Source organism: Zonotrichia albicollis, chromosome 14 (genome assembly GCF_047830755.1).
Source record: "Zonotrichia albicollis isolate bZonAlb1 chromosome 14, bZonAlb1.hap1, whole genome shotgun sequence".
NCBI classification, from domain to species: Eukaryota; Metazoa; Chordata; class Aves; order Passeriformes; family Passerellidae; genus Zonotrichia; species Zonotrichia albicollis.
This window is the reverse complement of record NC_133832.1, coordinates 8,537,871-8,560,976: the sequence shown is the minus strand read 5'-3', so window position 1 is coordinate 8,560,976 and position 23,106 is coordinate 8,537,871. Positions and strand designations below refer to the sequence as shown.

The 23,106-nt window shown below is 38.2% G+C and overlaps 1 protein-coding gene across 3 annotated transcripts in view; it reads right to left on the bottom strand.

Moving 5' to 3' along the window:
• MTM1 (myotubularin 1) overlaps positions 1-23,106 on the bottom strand; it is a 42,270-nt gene that overhangs the window by 10,427 nt on the left and 8,737 nt on the right. For all 3 annotated transcript variants that reach the window (XM_074551338.1, XM_074551336.1, XM_074551337.1), the window contains 10 exons: positions 21,440-21,511; positions 20,499-20,571; positions 18,957-19,051; positions 17,820-17,930; positions 16,819-16,920; positions 8,084-8,167; positions 6,784-6,933; positions 4,802-4,990; positions 1,476-1,661; positions 223-429 (listed from right to left, as the gene is read on the bottom strand). In XM_074551338.1, coding sequence (XP_074407439.1) covers positions 223-429; positions 1,476-1,661; positions 4,802-4,990; positions 6,784-6,933; positions 8,084-8,167; positions 16,819-16,920; positions 17,820-17,930; positions 18,957-19,051; positions 20,499-20,571; positions 21,440-21,502 — 1,260 coding nt within the window. In that variant the 5' untranslated portion in view covers positions 21,503-21,511. The remainder of the gene's footprint in view (positions 1-222; positions 430-1,475; positions 1,662-4,801; positions 4,991-6,783; positions 6,934-8,083; positions 8,168-16,818; positions 16,921-17,819; positions 17,931-18,956; positions 19,052-20,498; positions 20,572-21,439; positions 21,512-23,106) is intronic.

The following is a 23,106-nucleotide window of genomic DNA, read 5'->3' as shown; positions in this document are numbered from 1 at the left end:
AGACAACATGAGTTCTCAAAGAAAGAACAGCAAGAAAACTATTTGGGTCAAACAGGTCCAAACCTAACAGTCCTGCTCAGTTTACCTGGAAATGTTCTAAATCTAAGTTCAAAAATAATGAAAGGAATCATCAAACCCTGACACAAAGTGAGCAGTTTAACACTGGAAGCATTTAAAAAAGTTCATACAGCACAGTCTTTGCAATTATCTTCTAATTCTTACCGATGCAAACTTGTGTCCAAAGCTGATCCACTCTTTCTGCACCAGAACCTCAAAGCCTTCTATGGTTCTGTAGTAGCTGTCCAGCATGAGCATGGCCAGGGAGGTGAGCTGGGCCGTGCGGTCCCAGCCGTCGCTGCAGTGAACCAGCACCGAGCTCCGGCCCGACGACACCTTGTCTGCCACCTGGATGGCTCCTGTCAGCACCAGCTGCCCAGGCAAAACACACCAAACACACACAGCTTATTTCTGCTCTAATGCTAACTCTGGGCTCATTGCTTTGTATCTGAAATAATGCTGTTTCCATTAAAAGGCCTGAAAAGAGCAGTGTAGTTAATTAGAAAAGAATTTTCTAGGAGATCAAGTGAATTTCTTGCATAAAAATAGAGGAACAGATTGGTTCCCTAATCCCTTAGTAAGATCAAATTTATCTCGCAGCAAATTCTTAAAAAATGGGGCAGAAAACAGTAACCTTGATAAACCAAAGAACATAAGCTTCTTTTTCAAAGAAAGAGGGGATTTACCATAGGATATACTCTCTAAAAATTCAGTGTTATTTCATTTGACTCCTTTCTTTGAACCAAATGACTGAATTATCTCAGTTGTTGGAAAAAGGAGCTCGCACCCTTCTAATATACTTATTTTCTAAATATTAAATTAAGAGGAAAATTTTATCAAGTAGGATTCATTACATAATACTCTAATTACTTTTGCACAGCTGTACTTGAGACAAAAGATCCAAAGGTCAACTAGTAAGAACACTGGTGAATTACCAGCTCAAGTATTTTATTTGTGCTACCAGATGAAAATTACAAATTTACAAATAAATTTACAAGATTTATTTACAAAACTGTAATTCATAAAATAAAGTCACATACACACTGACAACTAAAGTATTTACTAATATCTCACAATGACAGTCATTTGCAGGCCTGTACTGCAAGAAACCTAAATAAAACAGTTCTCATGCATGTAAAGCCAATCAGACTAAGAATGAATTCTTCTACTAAAGACTCTTAACTTGAGGCATGCAACAAACACTCAGTTTCACCTGTTGCTGAGTTATGAGTCTCATAACATACTCTAAGATTAGTTAAAGGTAAGATTAGTTAAGGTAAAAAAGCCAACGCCCAGGGATGTTGTTTTTGTAGTCCAAGTAATTTGATGTGTTCTAGGATTATTTCAAAGCTTAGTAAAGAAAGCAGGTATGACATGACAGATTTGGACAAATATCTTTCAAATCAAGGAAAAGTTACCTTTATATGTTCTAACCAGTGGGTTGATTCCAGACTTGACAACCAGTGTGATTCTTCCACATTAGGATAAACAATGTCCTTCAGCTTCTTCAAAGATTCCCGCATGACATGAATGTTATGGATGTCCAAGAAGGTAAGTTCTGCATTGGGATATGCATCTTCACCTTCATATCCTCCCCCAGTTGCCTACAAACAAGAGATCTGAAATTAACTTTAGTCATATATACACTCTTTTCAACAGAGCTAGAAAGAATGAATGCCATTTGACATGGAAATAGACAAAAGTGATAAAATGTTTGCCCAAGTAAATTTAAATTTAAGAGTTCAGTTAAGAATAAGATAGCTTTAATTTAAAAATTATGTTCAAGAATCTTAGATTCTGTCTTTAAGAAGTAAATTAGCAACAACATTAAAGCTTACTTTAAACTTTCTAAAACTTCATTTTAGTGCTGAAGACTAAACACATATTTAGACTGTTAAGATATTAAAGAGCCACATAAGTGAAAAGTCTGCTCTGCTGCTGCTCTTTCTAAACATTTCACCATCACCACTACAGAGGATGTGCCTGGTCACAAAAGGAAGCAGAAAACCCACACATATTTTAGGGCACAAAGCCACCAATGAGACTTTCCAAAGATAAACATGAAATTGTTTGGGTTGGAAAAGACCTTTAAAATCATTGAGTCCAAGCATTAATCCAGCAGTGCCAAGCTCACCAGTACACCACACCCCCAAGTGCCACATCTTTTAAATACTTCAAGGGACAGTGATTCAACCACTTCCCTGGACAGCCTTTCTAGAAATAAAATTTCCCTGATATCCAATTTAAACCTCTCCTGGTGCAACTTGAGGCCATTTACTCTTGCCCCATCACTTGCTACTCGGGAGAAGAGCCTGATCCCCACCTGGCTACAACCTCCTTTCAGGCAGTTGTATAAAGTGATAAGGTCCCTCCTGAGCCTCCTTTTCTCCAGACTAAACATCACCAGCTCCCTCAAGCTCAGAGTGCTGCAAAATTGCAACATTTAAGGCAGACAGCAAAAAGATGCCATGAATTTGGATAAATAAATTTTGCCTTTATATGCCATTGCAGGCACCAGCTATACATCAGACCAGAGCCTAAAGCACAGTGTAGCCTTTCCCCATGAGTGCCACCTACACTGCTGTACAGCAGCACAGGACCTCTATTCTATTCTATTCTATTCTATTCTATTCTATTCTATTCTATTCTATTCTATTCTATTCTATTCTATTCTATTCTATTCTATTCTATTCTATTCTATTCTATTCTATCCTATCTCTTTTCTGAGATGTGGAGTTATTATCAGAGCTGCCAGGCTCTGCAGTGAAAGAAGCAATGAGTGTATTTTTTCTTTCCTTTGATTGTTATGAAGTCTTTGTGAGGAATGACTGCAATTTCAGCATCAGTGCTGCTGCAGCTCCTGACTGTCTTGACCCATGTACAAGGAACACAGCAGTGCATGAGTAGCACAGCCCAAGATTTTGCTTAGACAAATCTTCACAGATGTTCACAAAATATTTTCAGTACTGATCAGGACTGATTTGCACTTTTTACGTCATTCGCCCTCAGATCCAGAAATGTACCCAACTGTGTCTACTGCTCTGATTGAGTACTTCATATTTAGGTATATGAAGAGTTAATTAAAACATGTACAGATCAAGTGTGTCTATAAGACACTACCTTAAATTTTTCTGCAGTTCTTGGACAAACTCAATTTTTTACCCCACTTGTTTCAAAGTTGCAACTGACAATCTTTCCACAAGGTAAACAGAATGATGACATGTTTTGCTCACCCATAAAAATTCAGTGTGCAGAGGATAATGGGATTTGTACAGTTAAATGCAAACAATTGAGACACACCCTCAAAATACAAACCATCAGGTTAAAACAGCCCCTAGGACAGAGTCTCTGAAAGCATGTGTGCTATACACACAAACACAGTATCAAAGCTTAACAAACTACATTCTGTATTAGAGAGAAGGCTGTACAGGTACAAATAGGTGCACCCAACCTGCACAGAGCAAACTGCCAGTATTATTGTCCCCCTTGAATTATTATTGCTATTCTTGAAAACAACTTAACATTTGTTACACATAAACCTCTTAGATGCAAACAAGTTTTACCATTTCATATTCCTTTCAGCACAAACACTGAAGAGGACTCATTTCACTAAACTGGTGTTTGCTTTGTTTCACAGAACTATTTGGAAGCTGGAATTCCTTCTCTCCAAGTAAGCACACTTGTAATTTCACTCAGGTCTCAAACCCCCTTGAGCTCAGCCCTCAAGCTCTTTGCTGTACAGATACACACCTTCACTAGTAAGCACAGAAGAGCATGTCTCCTCATTTGAGTTTGCTAAGGGACTATCCCCAGGCGTGGCACATTCTCTTAAGACAAAAGCATTACACTTGTCTCCTCACCACCACTCCCTAACATGGTTTCTGCATATAAAGATGGAGCACATCCCTGTCTACTGTGCTCCATGCCAAAAACAACACTGACACAGTGTACTGGCATTATCTGAGCTTGCCTAAATAATCTAATCCTCAACAGAGCTGAAGGGGAAGCAAAGAAGAAAGCAATCCACAGGGATACCTGTTCTTCCTGACACATTAGAGATGATTTTTCAAGATGTGTTCAAGCCTGGGCTGATATATGATTCTGATCCCATTTAGGTTTTGATTACAGATAACAAACAGCCACCCTACCCAATGAAAGTATTGTTTCTGTATTACCAACTGCAAGCACCTGGGGAAGAACAACAGGTACCAAGGCATCCAAGATCATACCCATACTGCTGTTTACACTGCAAACCCCCAATTAACCTATTTATCACTTTCTCTTTATTTGATGGATGCCAGGATAGGTCTGAAGTAGACCATGTAACAGTTAGCAAGACCCAAACAAAGGATGCCTGTCAGTGAGCTTGGCTTTATGCACACATCCTTTCTAGGAAGGAGTTTTCCCAGAGCATCTGCAGGTTGCCTATCATTCCAAGAGGGGACATGCTCTACAGACCAGTGCAGAGTGGAGCCATGCCTAACTTCAGTCCCAAGCTAAGATCTGTGCTTGGCTGAGAATAGATAAAGTAAAGCGTGTCTGGAAATGCACATATGGTCCTGAAACTCTGCTTAGGGACTTTAGACACCCATGTCCTTTCATGGCCTTGAGGCTCAGTAGTTGATTATGTAAATTTATCTATATTAAGACTACTACTATTCCCCAAAACCTCCTCACAGACAACTGTGAAATAAGTCTCCTCCTCATTCTCTTCAAAATGAAGATATTAGAAGCATCTGTTTACCTTGTTTGCAACAGCATTGACATTGGGCCTTGCATCATAGATGGTCAGTTTGGAGATCTGCCCGTTGGCCTCCCTGATGATATCGAGGTACCTTTCATCATCCTTGTTCCGCTTGCCGCTCATTCCCACCAGGGGCTGACTGCAGCGCATGATCACAGCCTGGCTCTCTGGGTGAACCCACGAGAGAACCTGGCCACAGGGCAAACACACAGCACAGGAAACTCATTTCAGTACAAAATCATAGCTTAAAGCTATATTCTTTAAAATACACAGCTTGAAAATTAACACCTTTCTTTTTATTTCTTCAAAATACAATCCCTTGACATCTCAACTGCTTCTAGTCTTATAAGATTTAATAATAATCTTCTAAAGAGTTCTCTTACATATCTAATGCTTACTGAAATCATACTTACCTATACAATCCAATGGATTTTAATATTTTCCTACAAGTCTTAGGTTACACAAATATCCTTAAAAGTAAACTAGTAACAAACACAGCAATCTCTGCTGAAACTAAAATCAACCCAGGAAAATGAACTGATTGTAGAAATGGTGACTAAGATGCTTCAATTCTACAAGAACAACTTTTCCCCTTTTTGGAAAAGGAAGGGAAGTTGAACCTTCCTGCAGTATCTTGAATGTTTTCTCTTCTCTTTAAAGCACATTTTGTTCCTCAGCCCTCTTTACAAAGAGAAGGCACTGGAGCAAAGCACACGCTGTCTTTGTTGTTCAGAGCCAGAGAGGACTTGCCACAAAAGACAGTGAGCTGCCCAGGGAACAGATGATTAAAGATAAGCAGAAACACAAGAAACAGGCAAAAAATTGCAATTTCGTTGTTGAAAAACATTAAGAAAAAGTATTCTCACCCACTCCACAGGTTGTGGGTTACAGACTAAAAGAAGATCAGAGTTCAAACAAAAAACCCCCCAAAATTCAATTCTCAGAAACCGTTCATTCCTGAGGTGTAGATCAGAAACAAGATTTGCCAGAGGGGGAGGAGGGGTGAGGATAAGTGGCTATTTCTTGACAAGAATGAAATGACTATTTAAAATTACTATTTTAATAAAATTACTATTACCAAGGTAATTACTCACTGTCCAGGCATACCAAAAGGCCTGTCATGAATTTTGGGGTGACAGGGATGACACCATTAGGTTATTAGAATTATATGCCCAGGCTATACATTACACATATGTATTCTATACACATTACATATTATACAGATATGTGTGTATATATAGTAAATTTATAATTATATACCTAGTCTGTCAGTAAATACCATATCTAATAAATATGTGTCATATTGAGCTGTGCATCTGTTTGAAACAGATTTGAAACAGCTTTCTGATACTGTCTGAGAATCTAGCACGTCTTCCAAGTTTGCTAAAGGGAAATGCCAGTTAAAACAAGAATTGGGTTAGAAATTAGTATTTTCTATAGTACTGTAAAGAGCTGATACATAAAATTCTATTACGGTAATGAAACCGAATTTTCATTACAGAAACTCAAGAAGCCAAATGGGTTTCTCTTATTCAACAGATTAAAAAGCCCAAGAATTCACAAGAGACTATGCATGAGGCCTTATTTTAGGACTGACCAGTGGAACTATGTTTAAATACCATGTGGTTTGCTTGTAGGACAACATTTGTGATTACTCTTCATGGGCACTCAGCAACAGTAACCAGTGCATATGGCAGTAAGGCTCATTCCTCATCAAGGCAAACTGCACTGCTGGCCACTGTTACTGGGCAAGTCAAGTTAAAACCAATGAAGCTGTCATGGGTGACAGGGAAAAACGGAAATGTGGTTTGACCAAGATACCAGTTTCAAGCAGTGAAAACCACCAGCCAATCAAAACTATTTTGCCACAACCATTTCCAAAAAAAAAAAAGCATCCTCTGCGTCATGTTCGCCAGGAAGTTGTCTGGATGTAACTTAGAACTAGCTACACTTTCAGACAAGTTCCATCAGCCAATACTCACTGGGATTCTATTTCGGGACCTAAAGGCAGCAACTTTCTTGAGATCCTCATCTGTGGCGTTGTAGGGCACGACCAGGAGCGAGGGGTAGGTGTCACACAGCCCGTAGTGCTCGTTAATGAAAGTCACCCGCCACCGCTCGTTGGGCAGCCCCTAAAACACAACGTGCACTTAGTCCATGTGGTTTTGGCTGAACAAGTAATAATTCTGCTTCTGAATTTTACATGACATTATGGCCACACAGCAACAATTTAACTAAGTACCATGTGAAAGGAATAGAAGCAAAAAAGATTACCAGCTCATTGCAGATGGATTCAGCCTAAAACAGCTGCAGAGCCATCTCATACCCTTATGCACACAATTCTAGCCTTATAGTAACTTCCAAAACAGTTATTGAAACTAGGAGATGTATTTCTTTAAGTGTGGGATTGAGGAAAGAAAATTACCTTCTCTCCTTGCCTAAAGCTCTGCTTTTCCACCTTGCCTGGTGAAGACTGTGGAAGAGAAAGTCACACTATAACCTTTCTTCCCTGTAGCCTGGTACTACCATCAAGTTAAAAGTAAGATTCAGGGTAACTTTCTTACTGACAAAGAACATCATCTAGTTGCACTCTGACCAGTAAGGCATTTCCAGGAGAAATACTGATAAGTCCTCCACACATGCACAGTGGGGTTTGTGTGGGTGTTTGTATTTTACCTTTTTTGGGCCTTAGGCTTCTAACCATGAACCAAAAAACTACACAGGGTAAAAAAATTAAGGAAGTTCTTATTGTTCGCTATTTAATTTTTTTAATGTCATACTTCAGTTATCTAACAGATATTTTAAAATGAAATATCATCCTCTTTCATTGATATTTTCCCAAGATCACATAAAGAGCAAGGAAGAATACTCATCTGTATTTTATATATTATAAAAAAGACATCTGTAATTTCTGTAAAGCAATGCTGTTTCTAAAACAAGCTGGATTTTTTTCCCCACTTCATTTTGGGAAGAGGAACAATTTCAATCTATGTTTAGGACACTACAGTTACATATTTGGCACATTGCCCCCACCTGTGCTCACTTAGCAGTGGCACATTGAAAGAGGCATCACTAACTTCCTTCAAAGAGCCAAGATTACCTTCCTGTGACATTCTAGTGTTTTTTAAAAGCCTCAAGAGTTTTATTTCTTTCCTTTACTTTTCCTCAAGTTGCAATTCCATCCTCTCCCAACAGCTGATAAGAGAAATGTACAAACAGCAATTCCTCTATACAAGTTGGGAGATGTGAAAGCACCAGGCAATGGCACCTGTAATAACTCACCTGCCTCCTGTATTCAGACATTGGGTTGTACACCATCCACCCATTTTCAGGAAACTTTTCTTCATTTACAAAGGCAAAAAAAGGCTGTAAGATATAAAAGAAGCTTCTTACACCAAACACTGACTGCAAATGGCAAATATGAAGCCTCATCATCAGTTTTACCCCAATGCTCACTACAAAATAGGGCTGACTGCTCCATGGCAGCCCCACTCTCTCCATTTCTATCCAGTATGTGAAAGATTATGGAGCAAAGAACAAGTAACAAGAAAATAAAAAGAGAAATTATCAAGTTTAACTGGTTGATTTTTTTTTCTTTCTTACTGTCAGGAGATTGAAATATTTTAGAATGGTTTAGTTACCAAATTTCACATTATCACTAAATAAACCACTGTCTTCTCACCAAATTTCTCCAATAGGCACAGCCTCAATTACAACATACAACATTAGATGCTAAATTCAAAGTGGAAAAAGGTTTTAATTGCTATTCATTGCCATTAGGAAGCAGCTGCCCTTCTGCATCCTCTCCCCAACTGATATTTACTAAGAGAAATCCCAATTACTGTAAAACTCCACAAAAGTGAAAAAGTTGCCATTGAAAAAGAAGTTGTTAGCTGCTTACATTACTTGCGTTATTGCTTGCTCTCACAACTCATTTACATAGCAGAGCAGCCTCACTGATCATTCCAGCAAGTCCTCATACCTTTTACATTCCTTTTCCTCCTAACAAACTCCAAATGGGCTGTATTACCTAACTAACCCCTTTCTCCTCCCTTGGTTTGTTTCTATAGTTTAGGATGAAAGCAAAAATAATGTGAGAAAATTTATTTTGGTGGCCTAAAAACTCTCCAGACACCAAAAGGAGCATGAAACCAAGTTGTTTCAAACAAAAAACCAAAAAAAGAAAACACAGCAGAGAATGTGTTGTCCTGAGCTAACTGAGCAACAGCATCCAGAGCAGAAACAGTGCAGAGCCCATCATGGCCCATCTGTAATAAAATAGCTGAAAGTACCTGAGCTATTAAAAAACCTTAAAAGGGGAAACCAAGCACTAAACTGAACATCCAACACATGCAGAAAATCCAGTAAGCAAGAAAAAACCTTGTGGTCTAAGGTGCTGGGATTCCAGCTACAAAGCTCCAGAGAGAAGGCAATTCCTCAAACCTGCACCACCCCCATCCCCAGGAGGAGGCTTTGAACCTTAGGAAGGCTCTGGGCAATCCTGCTCAGCCCAATAAGTTACACTGCTTTAAACACTGAACATCAAAACACAAAACTGAATCCCCCTCAAAAGGAGAAGGTTTTTCCTCATGTAGTTCAAGTAAACAAATATTTTAAAAAGATGTTGCTGCTCACTCAAGATGCTTTATGTTACTAGTTTTACAAATTAGAATTTTAAATTAAATCACTATTTTAGAGCAAGTGCACTCATTGGCAAGTTTGCACAAGTAAACACTGCATTGCCTAGTTTTGTTTTCTGAATGTCTTTACAATTTTTAAAGAGGCAGACCTTCAGTGCAAGCAAATATTACAAATTATTTTTACTAAGTAAACTGCCCTCAAGTGGTCAAGTGGTACAGAGGGAAGAAATGAAGAGGTGAACATCTACTCTATCAGAAAAAAGCTCCATTTCATTAAGAATAGATGCAAGTATCAAAAGTTATTTAAAACATGAAAAAGGTTGTTTAATTGCAAACAAGGAATACAGCAAAATGGGAGTATCACTATCTGCAGCAGTAGATGCAAGTGATTTGCTGAACTATTAATACTCAGCCACACACAAGAGCCATCCCCTCCTCCCAAAGGAATTTGCTATACCCCAAAGAGCAACTATGCTAAGAATTCACCAGGGACCCAGAGACAAAGGAGAATCTTAAAACAGCACAAAACAGAAACACTGGAATCCTAACAGGTCACCTAAGATGTCTAGAAGGCAGGAGTAAGTCTTTTATTTCATTTCCTACTTACTGCAAGTTTCCTCATGAGAAAGTAAAAATTACCCATCTGAAGCTTTGGTAAGTAAAACTCATGAGTTTATTACAGTGCACTGTGACAGCTGGTACACAGAACAGGGTTTTACCAACAGAAATAAAAAAGGTGTTGTTCTGAACTAAAAATAAATGGCAGGTATGCTGCTCATGCCACCCACAAAAAATCCACAGGACAGAGGAAAAAGTGCATTTTATTTTCATCTTTTAAAAACCAGGGTTAAATTTATTATGCATGAGGGGATGGGTTGAATCCTTTCTGAAAGAATAATATCCTACTATGTACAGCATGATTCATTTCAAATGCTTGGCTACAGCAGCTTTACCACATCTGCTACCAAAGCTTACAGTCACACAGCCCTTAGCTGTTTAGGTGCACAATTATTCTTCATCAGTTTTGTTGATATTTTAGGTATTAAAAATTCCTCCTATGTTGCTCAATAATAAAAAAAAATCTTTAGTAGAATAGATCAACCAGCAAAAACCTGAAGTCTTCACAAATCACAGAACACTGCCAAGAGTGCAAAGGTATATGGAGAAAAATTTGGACTCAGACTTTTATGTGAACAATTCAGAGAAAACTCCTGCATTATACTACTCGAGAATAGTATTTTAAAATTACCAATCTCTAAAATCTGATGACTAAAAATTATTTTTCTTCTGCAAGCATTAACGAAATTTTAGCAAAAGGTTCACACACACACACGGATGTGCACCATTGTGTACAGACTGCACAGGTAATCTGGTGACTACTGAAATTCTTACTCACTGTACCAAAAGATTCAAGATCTGAATTCCATTCCCACCACCCAATAGCTTCTAAGACTTGAAACACTCAGTGAAGATGGCCTGAGCTTTAGTCCAGCCTAACTGCTGGAGTCTGAAATACAGTAAAATCATGACCCTACCTCAGGCCCACTTCTCCCAACAAAATACACAATTATTGCTGTGTTATGCTGTCATTAAAACAGAGCAGGAGATACACAGATGTAATACTCTATATACAGTCACACTCAATTCATAAAGGTCTATTTAATTTTGAACTACAGTTTACCTTGACTGTAACAAGCAACCCACATTTATAACCATTAGAATCATATACTTAACATAAGATATATGCTTGGATACATTTACATTTTCTGACCTGTGTCAGTACAAGCCTTATTTAGCACATGTTTGGACATGACTTATTTTTGTTTGAAAGAAAATATGATAATAAGTAATATGAAGCAATTTCTACTGAATAACATTTTTTATTGAATTGGGTATTTTATTATTCTAATGCAACCAAACTGATAAACCACATTATAGTGAACAAGTAAATGTGATAAATACATTAGTTAGATCCCAGGAGAGTTTGCTATAGTGCAGGTTAGCTTCATATCTGCACTAATGACCCACATATTTCTACTTTTGTCCTAAATAATCCAAGATTACAGATTAAATGCAGTATGTTTGTATATTTATGTCTTGATTGACTCGACACTGCTGAAGCTTTCACCTCACAGTACATGAAATCCGAGTGCAATTCTACAGTGCAGCAGGCAAATGGAACAGAAATAAACAGGAAGGAGAAACTATGCCATTCACAATACAACATGCATAGGTTCTCTTTATCACTTGATGTAAAATTTGAGAGGTGCTATCTTAGTAAAATTCCATGGCTTAGCTTTTTGTGGATACAGGCTCCTTCACATTAGAGCCCCTCACACACACACACTTACATGTGGGGAGGGAAGCAGGGAGGTCTGACACTGGGCACAGAGCAGCTGGTGGGTATTTTATTTATAGCCCTCAGATGCAGAGGGCCGAGCAAGGTCAGAGCAGAGCAACACAAGCAGCACTTGGATGGGATGGCCCCCAAGGCAGGCACCCTGCCAGCCCCTCTCAAGGCACCATCACTTACACAGGAAAGCCTTTCAAATACCACACTAATTAAAAGTTGATTGGTTCTATGCCTTCTCCACACATCTTCCCTTCTAATCTATGGTACATCCCTCCTAGATGCTCTTTCTCCCCAAATAATACTTTAGGTACTCAAAGTCTCCACCCTGACCTCCATTCATTTTTTCTTCCCTCTACACACACAGAATTCAATTCCTTTTTATCATTGTTAGTCCTGCCTTGTGGTGCTTGTGAGGGTCCTCAGGACAAGGTGAGAGATGAGAATCTGACTCCATGTTCTCAGAAGGCTGATTTATTATTTTATGATATTATGTTATATTAAAGAATACTATACTAAAACTATACTAAAAAAAGAGAAGGATACAGACAAGGTGTAACATTTTTGGTACACTACTTTTTATGCTTCACTGTGCAAATAATAGTTTACTTCCTTGCAGGTGTTAACCCACAATTTCAATACAGTCTCTATTTTTAATCCTCCTACAGACAGAGTGCTTGTCTTTAACATTCAATTTCTCCTTCCCATGTAGTGCACAAAAATAATATGCAATACACTGGTTGCTCAAAACACAACATTGTTCTGTGAGGTAAAGGAGAAAGCATCTGCAATCTGACAATTACAGCTTAATGAGCAGTCTGGCAATATAAATGTAATGTAAATATATAAATATCAATATAAATACAATAGCTACATATTTACTCTTTATGGAATCACAGCATATAAATACATGTTATACTTGTACATGAATATATAGTGTAGATACAATTTAGGAAATATTTCACCAATCTTTATGCATTGCAAAGGAAGAAAGCAGCAAAACTAGTATAACAAGGTGCCACACACCTTCTGAAGAAAATCAGCGGCATTTTCTATTTCTAACTCACTGATGTATCTTTTTTACATACAATAAATTACTATGTTGTTACTCAGCCTTTACTGTAAAGGCTGACAGTTTCTCAGTGTATTCAAAAATAAATATATCATTATCCTTGCCATTATTAATGGTGTTTAGTATGCCATTACTACAACCTAGCCAGTTACACCTTACGTGTTGATGTAAAAACTAAGGTCAGGCATTGTAGTGCTGGTATAACTTTGTGAACGCTGTCACCTCACACCACTGCTGCCCTGGCTCTGATGTGACATGGGGAACAAATCCTCAAGCCAAGGGGCTCTTTGCCAATTCAGGTGCTCTGTCAGAGCTTGCCACCCCTTTGCCAGCCTTGCTCCAGCTGAAGCCATCTCTGCAGATCCAGCAGCAGCACTGCTGTGAGCCAACCCTCAGACATTTTACATGGCCAGGAGGAGCAGTGACATCAGAGCAGTTCCAGTCATCCAGCACAGCCACCAGAGCCTCACCAAAATGGGCATTCCCACAGACCTACTGGGGTTAGGAACAAACACAGACTTGCAGATACCCTGGTGCTGACCAATCTTGTAAAAATGATGATGTGTACTTTCATGGTAAGATCAGGAAGTGAAGCAGCTGCTATGTAGAAACTAAACTACAGAGACAAATATATCTCATCTTTTGTGGTGTACTAAAACACCTCATTTGGGGGGGAGGTTGGCTATTTTATTTTTTCAAACATTAAAAAAAAGCAAACACTTTCAGCAACAATTTTCTTTCAATTAGCACAAGTGTGCAAATAGCAACAGCAGCTGCTTGCTTCCCATCAACTAAGCTGTCAGTCAGATGAGCTATCAGATTTTACTTTGTGTTACTGATTCAAGGATATCTGAACCCAACCTATGCTCAAACTGGAGGCAAACAAGAATCAGCTTCTGGAAGTAAGCACCAAGGACAATGCTGAGGCACAGAGGAACAGTTGTGATTTATCACAGGCTCTCAAACACTGCTGTTGGGATGGTGATGGAGACAAATCTTGAAAACAGTAAGTACACTGCACTCAGAAATTATCTTTTGGGTTTTATTTACCATCCATTTGTACAAGAATGGAACAACATGAAGAAAACAGAAGCAAGGCATCTCTACCAGTTCCTGTTTAGGATCAGCTCTAAGGATAAAGTTCCACTACAGCTGAAAATCAATCATATAAAAATATGATATAAAATATAAAAATACAGATAAAAATCAGGACAGTAAAGCATTAGAACTTTATTGTCTGATGAGATCTTTCCACTGCAAAGATGTACATGCATCAGTGCTGCTGAACCAGCTAAACATCCAGGATGCAATTCCACAAGATTGTCTGAGCTAAATTAACATTTAATCATTGCTAAAACCAGGACACCCCCCTCTTTTCTCTCCTGTCTTCTCCCTGCTCCACTCACATGTCCACTCTTGCACTGGTTCTGATGCACACTGATTTCAAACCAGGTCTCCCCAAATCACCCAAAGCAGCACAGGGCTAACCAGAATATTTTGTGCTGGATCAGTGAGTTATGCTGGCTCAGTGATTATACAAATATCAATTTGATATTAGAAGAATAATCAACCACACAACTGAAAGGTAGAGAGGAGACCAGAGAAGAACAAGAGCTCAGATTTGAGCATCAGAGGGCTTCCATCTCCTCTCAGCTGTCATGGGGAACTGCAGCACATTCTCTGCAGAACACCTCCCTGAGTGAGCTGGCTGCACTCCAAGGGGAAGGCAGGCATGCACAGTCCCAACACTGCCAGGCACACAGTGAAACCTCCATCTGAAGCAGCCACTGAAAGGAGCAGTGCCATCATCCCTCCTCATTCACATCCACCCAGAGATGCTTTGACACCACTTTCACTTTGGACTCACTCAGAGGAAGTAACTCAGAGTAAAGCTTTTATTTTTATCTCCTTGTTAACTTTACTTCCTTTCACTTCCCTATCTGGTTCATCATGCAGCCTCGAACTCATGCAGCAAAAAGCAAGTCAGAAATGGAAAACCAGGCAGAAACACTCACCTTTGGCAGGATCAGTTTAAACTGCTTGCCAAAATACAAGGAAAGCACACCAAAAAAATCACACACTTGCTTAGCTCATGCTGAAGTTAAGGGCTCATCAACACTGTGACATTAGAAAATGAGGACAGCTGCAACTTCAGATGGAACACAGGCTCACTTTATTTCCCTCCAAAGTAATCCTGGTTTCTAACAGGCATGCCCTGCTTCAGACATAGCTATGAGACAAAGTACAGCCACTCTTCCTCCACACTGTCACCATCTCCCCAACTTCCATGCTTTACTGAATCCAAGGGCCAAATTACTACTGCCTCAACCAAGACTTTTGTTATTAATCTTAATTTCTGTTGGCAAGTGGCCTTCACACAGGCCATATAATGATGAGCTTTATTAAGTTCAACAGGTCCAGCAAATCAAGCAGGAAGTGGCCAACTCCACACATCACTCACTGCCATCACCAGACAGGATCTCTGGGTCCTTTTGGATGACAAACCTAATACAAGTGCACATCTCACCACCAAGGTATTTGTGCCCCATAGCTGGATTATCCCACAAGACACTCTATTAATCAGCTACAACTTGATTTGCCCATATTCACTACATACAAGCCTCAAAATAAAAACCACTCTTCCTCATGATAATGTGGATGAGATTGCATGGGCATGATGGAATCTAAAATACAGGAAATACTCAACAATACACTTGACTGTGCCCTGCATAACCCAATCCACAACCCTCTTGCAACAGAAGCCAGAACCTTGTGATGTCTAGAAGACACTTTTGACCTGAACCTCTCCATAACTTGGTATTTGCACATACAGCTTCTTCTTTTCCATCATACTTTCAAGGTTCACATATCCTGTCATCCTTTCAATCATTCTCTATTTTAAAATGGATAAAATGGCAACAGAAGAATTAGATATATTCCCTTCTTCAACAACTATCTTATTTGTGATTACAGCTCCTCACACTTACTCAAATGTAAAAATCTGTTTCATTTCTGAAGGCCTATTTGTTAACAATACAAAATACCCTAAGCAAAAGCATTTCTTTTCCCTTATGCTTTCACTCCACAGTTTGTGTATAGAATGAAAATATCTGCAGAGAAATTTTAAAGAATTAAATGTTTATAAAGTCTATCCCATTGACTGATACATACATTCCTGGAAAAAAGTAAGATTCTTGCTGCAGCCTTGTATACTCAACATTTCTTTGAACAAAATTCTTAAAATTCAGAGCAGAAGCACCCAATACTTTGTGAACAGTGCTCTTATACAATTATCCCAAATTAAAGCACACCAGTAAAGTATAAATTGAGTTTTACAATGGACAAAATAAAGCATTTACTAAAGAGATGTCAAACCACTCACAATAAGGACAGTGCATGGATTTCAAAAAAATTGAAGATAATGATTAGCTTTCATCATTGTTGCTCAATTTCTTCCATAAGACACTTTTTTACTCTGAAACAAATCTGTAAATTCATAAATGCATTCCTGTTATATTTTTCATTAGTTTAATCAATAAAACAAGTGTTGTCTTACCATATCTTTTTCTCCTGAAGTAAAACCCTTGGTGATTCATACTTACCATTGCCTTGGAGACTGCTTGATTAATTAATGTTTTCAGGAAATCAAGTTAGGCATGTATTCCCTATACTCCCAAATTAGGGAGGACAACTTGCAGTTTCTAAGCAATGAAGTCTGTATGGAGCAGAGGTGATCTGTAGTGTATATGGAGTACATCCATAATTTTACAAAATATATAGATTTAAGTGTTGTAAATACACAAAATAAAAGCTGCTGTTTAGTTTATGCTGACCCCAGATTCTGTTGTTACACTTTTATATCAGCCATGATGTAGCCATTACTAGTTCAAATAGCTGGTTAATTGGCAAGAACTCTGCATTAATACCACTCAGCAATAGAAATGATGCAACTTACCAAGTTATGTGACTGGGGAAAAGCATATTTTGTGAGGAGTTCAAATATATCTCTTCTACTGTGCCCTTCTTGTTTTAATGCAAACCGTAAATTCCTCATATCCTGAAACAAAGCCATAATTTGTTAGGTGAACCAAAGCTGTAAGATGCTTCTCTCTGTACAAGTGCTATATTATACACTAAACATGATTTAGAATCTGCTTGTAACACCTCAAACCCTTGTGAATGTTCAGGTTTATTTCTTATCCCATAAAATAGAATAGAGTGTAAGAATTGTACAAATACAGCAGTACCACACTCTGCGTGCTGCAAACAATGCTTTGGCATGAAGCATCAGAAATGGTTCTATTTTATTCACTAAAGAGTCTCATGAGCTATTGAAAGTTTGCAGGATGGGAATTACTCTGTTTTTGAAAGAAAGATTTGCCAATAATCTGTGTAGAATACATTGTTCCTATGTTCTCATCACTGGGGTCAAAAATAAGCAATCTGTGCATTAGCTGCTAAGAATGAAATGTGCACACACTCAGTGAATCCAGTAAAGGACTCTGAGTTATCCACTGGGAACTCTCATATGACCACAGTTTTCCATGGTGACAATTTTTTGTGATACTATAGATATTTTTTACATAAACTTTTCACTGGCTTTATAGTTTACAAAGACCTTGTTTGAGATGTTCTTCAAAGATACCAGAATTATTAAAAATATTCATTTTAGAACAAATGAAATAACAAAGCAGTGCAGTAATAATGCCCTAAAATACAACTGATGTGCAAAATCTTGTCAATTAGTGATCTGGAAAGCAAGACCAATCCCTCTTCTTGCATGCAGGTAGGACAGTTAAACAGCCCTTCATACAAAAGTTATTTCTCTGTCCAGTTTCAAAAAGCTCTTTTTAAATTCATCCATAAGCATGTACTTTCCCTTCCTATAAATAGGTAACCACTGAGGAAAAAAACCCTCTAGATTTCATTTCCTACTGAATTATTGGGAAGTCTTACTTTACAGGTTATATCTAATCCATAAGAGTTCTCTCCTCTGCTTGAAGCTCCTCCCATTTTTTCAATCCTGGAAATTACCCCCAAGGGAACATCCAATATCACAACTGGATCCTGCAAGAAAAGTTTGAGTAAGGAAAAGATTAATATGAAAAGAAGACTCAAGCAAAATGTTCTTATGCATTCCAGAATAGAAAGCAGACATGAAATACATACAGGAAACAAAAGCATGTTTCTGCCTTTGAGTCTCCTCTGCCAGCATGTTATGAAGTCTGTACAGTCACTCTACAGCCTTGAGCACCATCCAGTTTAACATGCTACAAAAATATTTCATGCCTTGTTCAGTAGGCAGAGAAAACAGTGGCAACACCCTAAGAGATGCCTTCTGCTCCACACTGGTTTATACTGCTGGTTTATCCTGCTTTATTGATATACAGCATAAAGCAGAGCTAAATGAAAAAAGACATTACTAGTACAGTTAGCTACAGCCAGAAAGGCCTCAGTTCAATAGTCCCAAATCCTTATTAAAAAAAAAAAACCAACAAAACATTATGAAAGAGATCACAAGCACATTTTATTCTCTGCCATGTCACTGCTTATCAAACACATTACCACTATCCCCACCCATATACAGTTCTACTGATCAAAGTATTTTTCTTTTCTAACAGTAAGGGCAATCAAAGTCTTGGCTTACTGAGAGCCATTTTAAGAACTATTGCACATCATTAGTTACTGCCCTTGATCTATTGCAGATTAAAGTGTAAAGGGAACAGCTATCAAAAAGGCTCTGACAGACAAAAGATAAAGGTATCAGTTCAGTCTAAGTGATTGAACTGTAATTTCACCAGGCAAAAATCACACTTTTACAACACAACTAATTTTAAAGAACTTATATTATAATACAGATACCTCAGTGGCACATAGGCAATTACTATTTAGTCATTACAGAATTAAGATATGGTTATTACTAACATTACAGACCATTTCAAGCAAAAAGCCTCCTATGCAATCCCACAAGCATATGTGTGCCAAAACTAAAACAAATGAACTGGCCACAAAATAAATCAAAGGCAGTGGGGGGGAACAGAAGAGAGTTTAAAGCCAATTCATCCCATGAAGTAACTGTGGCATGTTACTCACATTTTCCACACTTCTGAGGTACAGCCTGTAGTTTGTGATGTACACTCTTCCTTTAACGGGGCCATTAAATGGACACATATAAATAACATCCTTGTCTGTAAGAAATGTAGTATTTCTTAAAAGATTGTGAAAAGACAAAATGAGAGCTGAGGACAGTATTACTTAAGTAGCAGTAAAAGAAAACAAGAGCTGTACTCAGAGGTGAATTAATTTAGAAAGTAATACATCTGAGTTTTATCTTTAATTTTTGAATTATTAAGAAAATGTGAAAGACTCATATACTAAACTTGTCCAAATTAAGTGCACAGATTCCAGTAGCCTTCCCCAGTTACATTTGTGTTTTCTTTCTCAGCACTACACAGGGGGACAGAACAGGGAGTACTGTTATTACTGACCACAGTCTGTTTACCACCCCAGAACAAATACGTTGTTGATACTATTACACCACTCTGTAAACAACTCTCTGCTGGAGGAGTAGTTCAAGTTGAAGAGTGTTTAGGGAACTCACCATGCTACAGAGAAACATTACATTTCAATTTGAGGCAATTAAACAGAGTAGGGCCATCAGTGCTTCAGCAAGGACAGCAACAGAACAGACACTAACACATATCACTCAAAAAGATTTAAGTGAAGCAATGCAAGTACAATCACAGAATTGTTAAGGCTGGAAAAGATATCTCAAGATCATTGAGTCTAACCATGACATTAAAGACTTCCATTTATTTCCTCCTGTCCACTTATTTCTTTAGCCCAATCTATTTATCTGCCCTCCACAAAAAGGGCCCTAATCCAGTGCAGTGTCCCAAAGCACAGACAATTTCCATAAGGATCACATCATACATCCATCTTAGTCCCACACCCTCTCCCTCACACTTTTTTCCTTAAAAACAAAACTACTTCCTCTGAATCACCACTCTGAATCACCACAAGCCAATCTTGTTTACAAATGCACCCAACAAATCTGGCCATAGGGGAGAAGCTGCACAAGTAAAAGACTCCAACAGAGACTTTCATTCAGGAAGAGTCTCCATCAAGAAAAGAAAACTACACAGTACATTAATCTCCCTCATGCCACAGTGCATGTAAAAGCCAGCAAGAGCAGAGAAGCCCTGCTTGTGCCCTCTTGTGTCAAGGAAGCCTAAGATGGTACTTTGGGAATTCACATTCAAGCTTAAATTCCACACCACTCTACAAGGTATCAATGCATAGTGGGTAGAACATAGAATTCTCTTGACTTCAGGAAGCTTGGAGGAGCTCTCATCACTCAATATGTGCTGATTAATCTGTAGATACAATCAGGACACAACTTGCAATTTCTTTCTATAGGAAGATCTGTCCTGTGTAGGAACCAAGATTTTAAACACTTGAAAGTTGTGATATGTAATAAAAAGAATCTCTCACAATTTCTTTGAAAAACTCCTGACATTTCAGCATGACTGACCTTTGCCCCAGTCCAAATTACAAGACAATTCAGTAAGATACAAGTGTTTGTATCTTCAGACTGCTGAACATCACTGCATCAGGCACTACTGAGCTTCATACCTGTGACCCTGGTCTCCCCTGGCAGACGAGGTATTTCTTCATTTTGTTCCCAACTAGTTCCATCTTTTAGATTCTAAAGAAGAGAAGCACAACAGCGCATCACAGTTTATTAACAATTTCAATCAGATTAAAAATAAAACCAACCACAGTTAAAGGTAATTCCTGCATGGGAAAGAACAGGTCTTGCTAAAGTAGGAATTCACAGATTGAACCAAAACAGGAAAACACACAACTATCTTACAATGCAACTATGAAATGTTTAAAGGTTGAACAGATCTAAAACATAAGCAGGTTTTACTCTTTCCCCTAAAAGAATAGTCAGTTATTTGCATTAAATTGGAATTAAAACTCTCTACTACAAGTTCTCTGGAAGTTGTGTGCATTTATTCTCCCAAGTACATTGGGCTTGGAAGAACAAATCAGCTGCAATTACTTAAGCAATGTACTCACAACTATCACACACAATCTACTGTCTTCTTGCACCCTGGTTACATTTTCTTCAGCTGCACAGGATTAGAAAGCAGAGGGACATGTCACTTACATTGTTTCAATAGATTTTTCACTCTAGATGAACATCTTAAAACTGAACCAGACAAACATAGCAAGGTATAATTTAGCAATTGCAATACAGAATCAAAGGCAACAAAGTGCCCAAAATTTTCAGGAATGCCACAGAATATTTTAAGGTAGAAAGCAAGAATAAGTACATTAGAACTGATTTTAAGGAGTATCTTGTTAGCTATGATAGCAAATACTTTGCCCATCCACTCCAAAAGATATTTAAATCATCTCAGTTAACTGCATTAGAATTTCAGCAATAAAGGTAAGTTTACACATTCAAGAAGCTATTTAAATGCTTGTTTTTCTAACCAAATATGCAAGACATTGCTCTCTGGGAACTCTGATGTAGAAAACCAAAATATGGAAAAAGTTACACTTACCTGTTTACTTGAGGAGTTCTCCAAGGAGTTTGAATTATATTTAGATGTTGATGATGAGGCCATGCCGGGTATCTGACAAGTAAACACAAATTGAAGACTTAAACTACCTCCTGAGCTGCAAGACTATTTCCAGGAGAGATTTTAGACTTTTGAGGTCCACAGGTGGACATGAAGAACTTAAAAGAATGTTTTGCAAGCTACCAGTAATTCAAAAAATTACACAATCCCTCATAATTGAAGGTTACTATTCAAAAACATCCAAATCTAACAAGAAATTCATCTCTAGCTTTGCAATTGGCTCTTATTATAAGGAATATTCTGACTCAATTCTCTAATGGAATTCCAATGCTGGAATACAAGTATTGGTTCAGTAAACAGACATTAGAGTGCTTGTTTTAAGTCACTGTATACACACATTATGAAATGCTACCTACTTGGAGCATTATTGCACAGCTCTTGAAGTCACAAGCATGTCAATACCCTCATGTGGTTCAAGTTTAAAAAACACAAGAAAAAGAAGGACTTCCACAGTACTTTTCTGTTTAAAAACAATCTCCCATTTCCTAACTGAAGCTGCAGCCAGTACACCAAAAGAATGAGGGTCCAGCCTTCTGTTCTGAACAACCTTCATGTATTTAAAGGTAAAGGATGTTCTTTATTTTTTAAATGGTATTAATTAAAGACAGAATCTTGTGTGACAGAGGATTCATCATCCTAATTTCAAAACACTGCACAAGGGAATTTTAGAACTAACATTGGGAAAAACACTTCCCTTTCACTACTCACACACCCTTCATCAACTGATCTGACATCACACAGCAGTCTTGAAGAGATTCTGTTTGTTTGGAGGAGAAGAGACAATTACAGACTACAGAGTCTTTGTTTCTATTGCACAAATCTGTAGTCTTTAAAAAGCAGTCTCTCCCCTCTCAACACGGGAAAGTTTGGCCAGATCTCTGCACCAGGAAAAGCAGCCCATGCTCCTGTGTCACAGGAGGGCTGACAGTGACACTGCAACAGTCCTGGAACAGAGACACATTCAACTGCAAGGGGAAAAATGCTTTGACATTACTGTAACAGCACACCAATGGGTCTGAGCAGGAATAAAGTGGAACACCACATCCTGTGGGTTCTATAGGGCTGTTACCCAAGTCTTTCATCTCTCATTAAGAACACAGAAAACTTGACATTGTGTTTAAAACTGCAATATTCAGTGATACAGTTTAACAGTAAAAAATCACATCCCTCGCCAAAAAAAAAAAAAAAGACATTCAGCTGAAGAAATGAAGACAAAAAAGCTTTGAATGCCACAGAGCCTGTGTGACCCTGCACACAGAGGTTACTGCCTCCCTTCTGGGTGTCCAGCTATCTTAACTTCCTCCAAACACTGAAACAGAGGCCCTGAACTACTTCTAGTGCAATGCCAACAATTTCAATGAAAAGCTATCAGCATTTAAAATTAAATCATCATCCTTTCAAACTACACAGAAATACTGTTACAACACTGGAGTCTAATATTTTGCCCATAGAGTATTAAGATATTTTCACAGCTTTTCCTTCCTTGCAATCTCTTACATATTAACTTAAAGTAGATTCAACTTTTGCTATATTGCCATGCCAACTAGTCAGCATCCAATACTTGCTCAGATAAGATTCTTCAATTTATA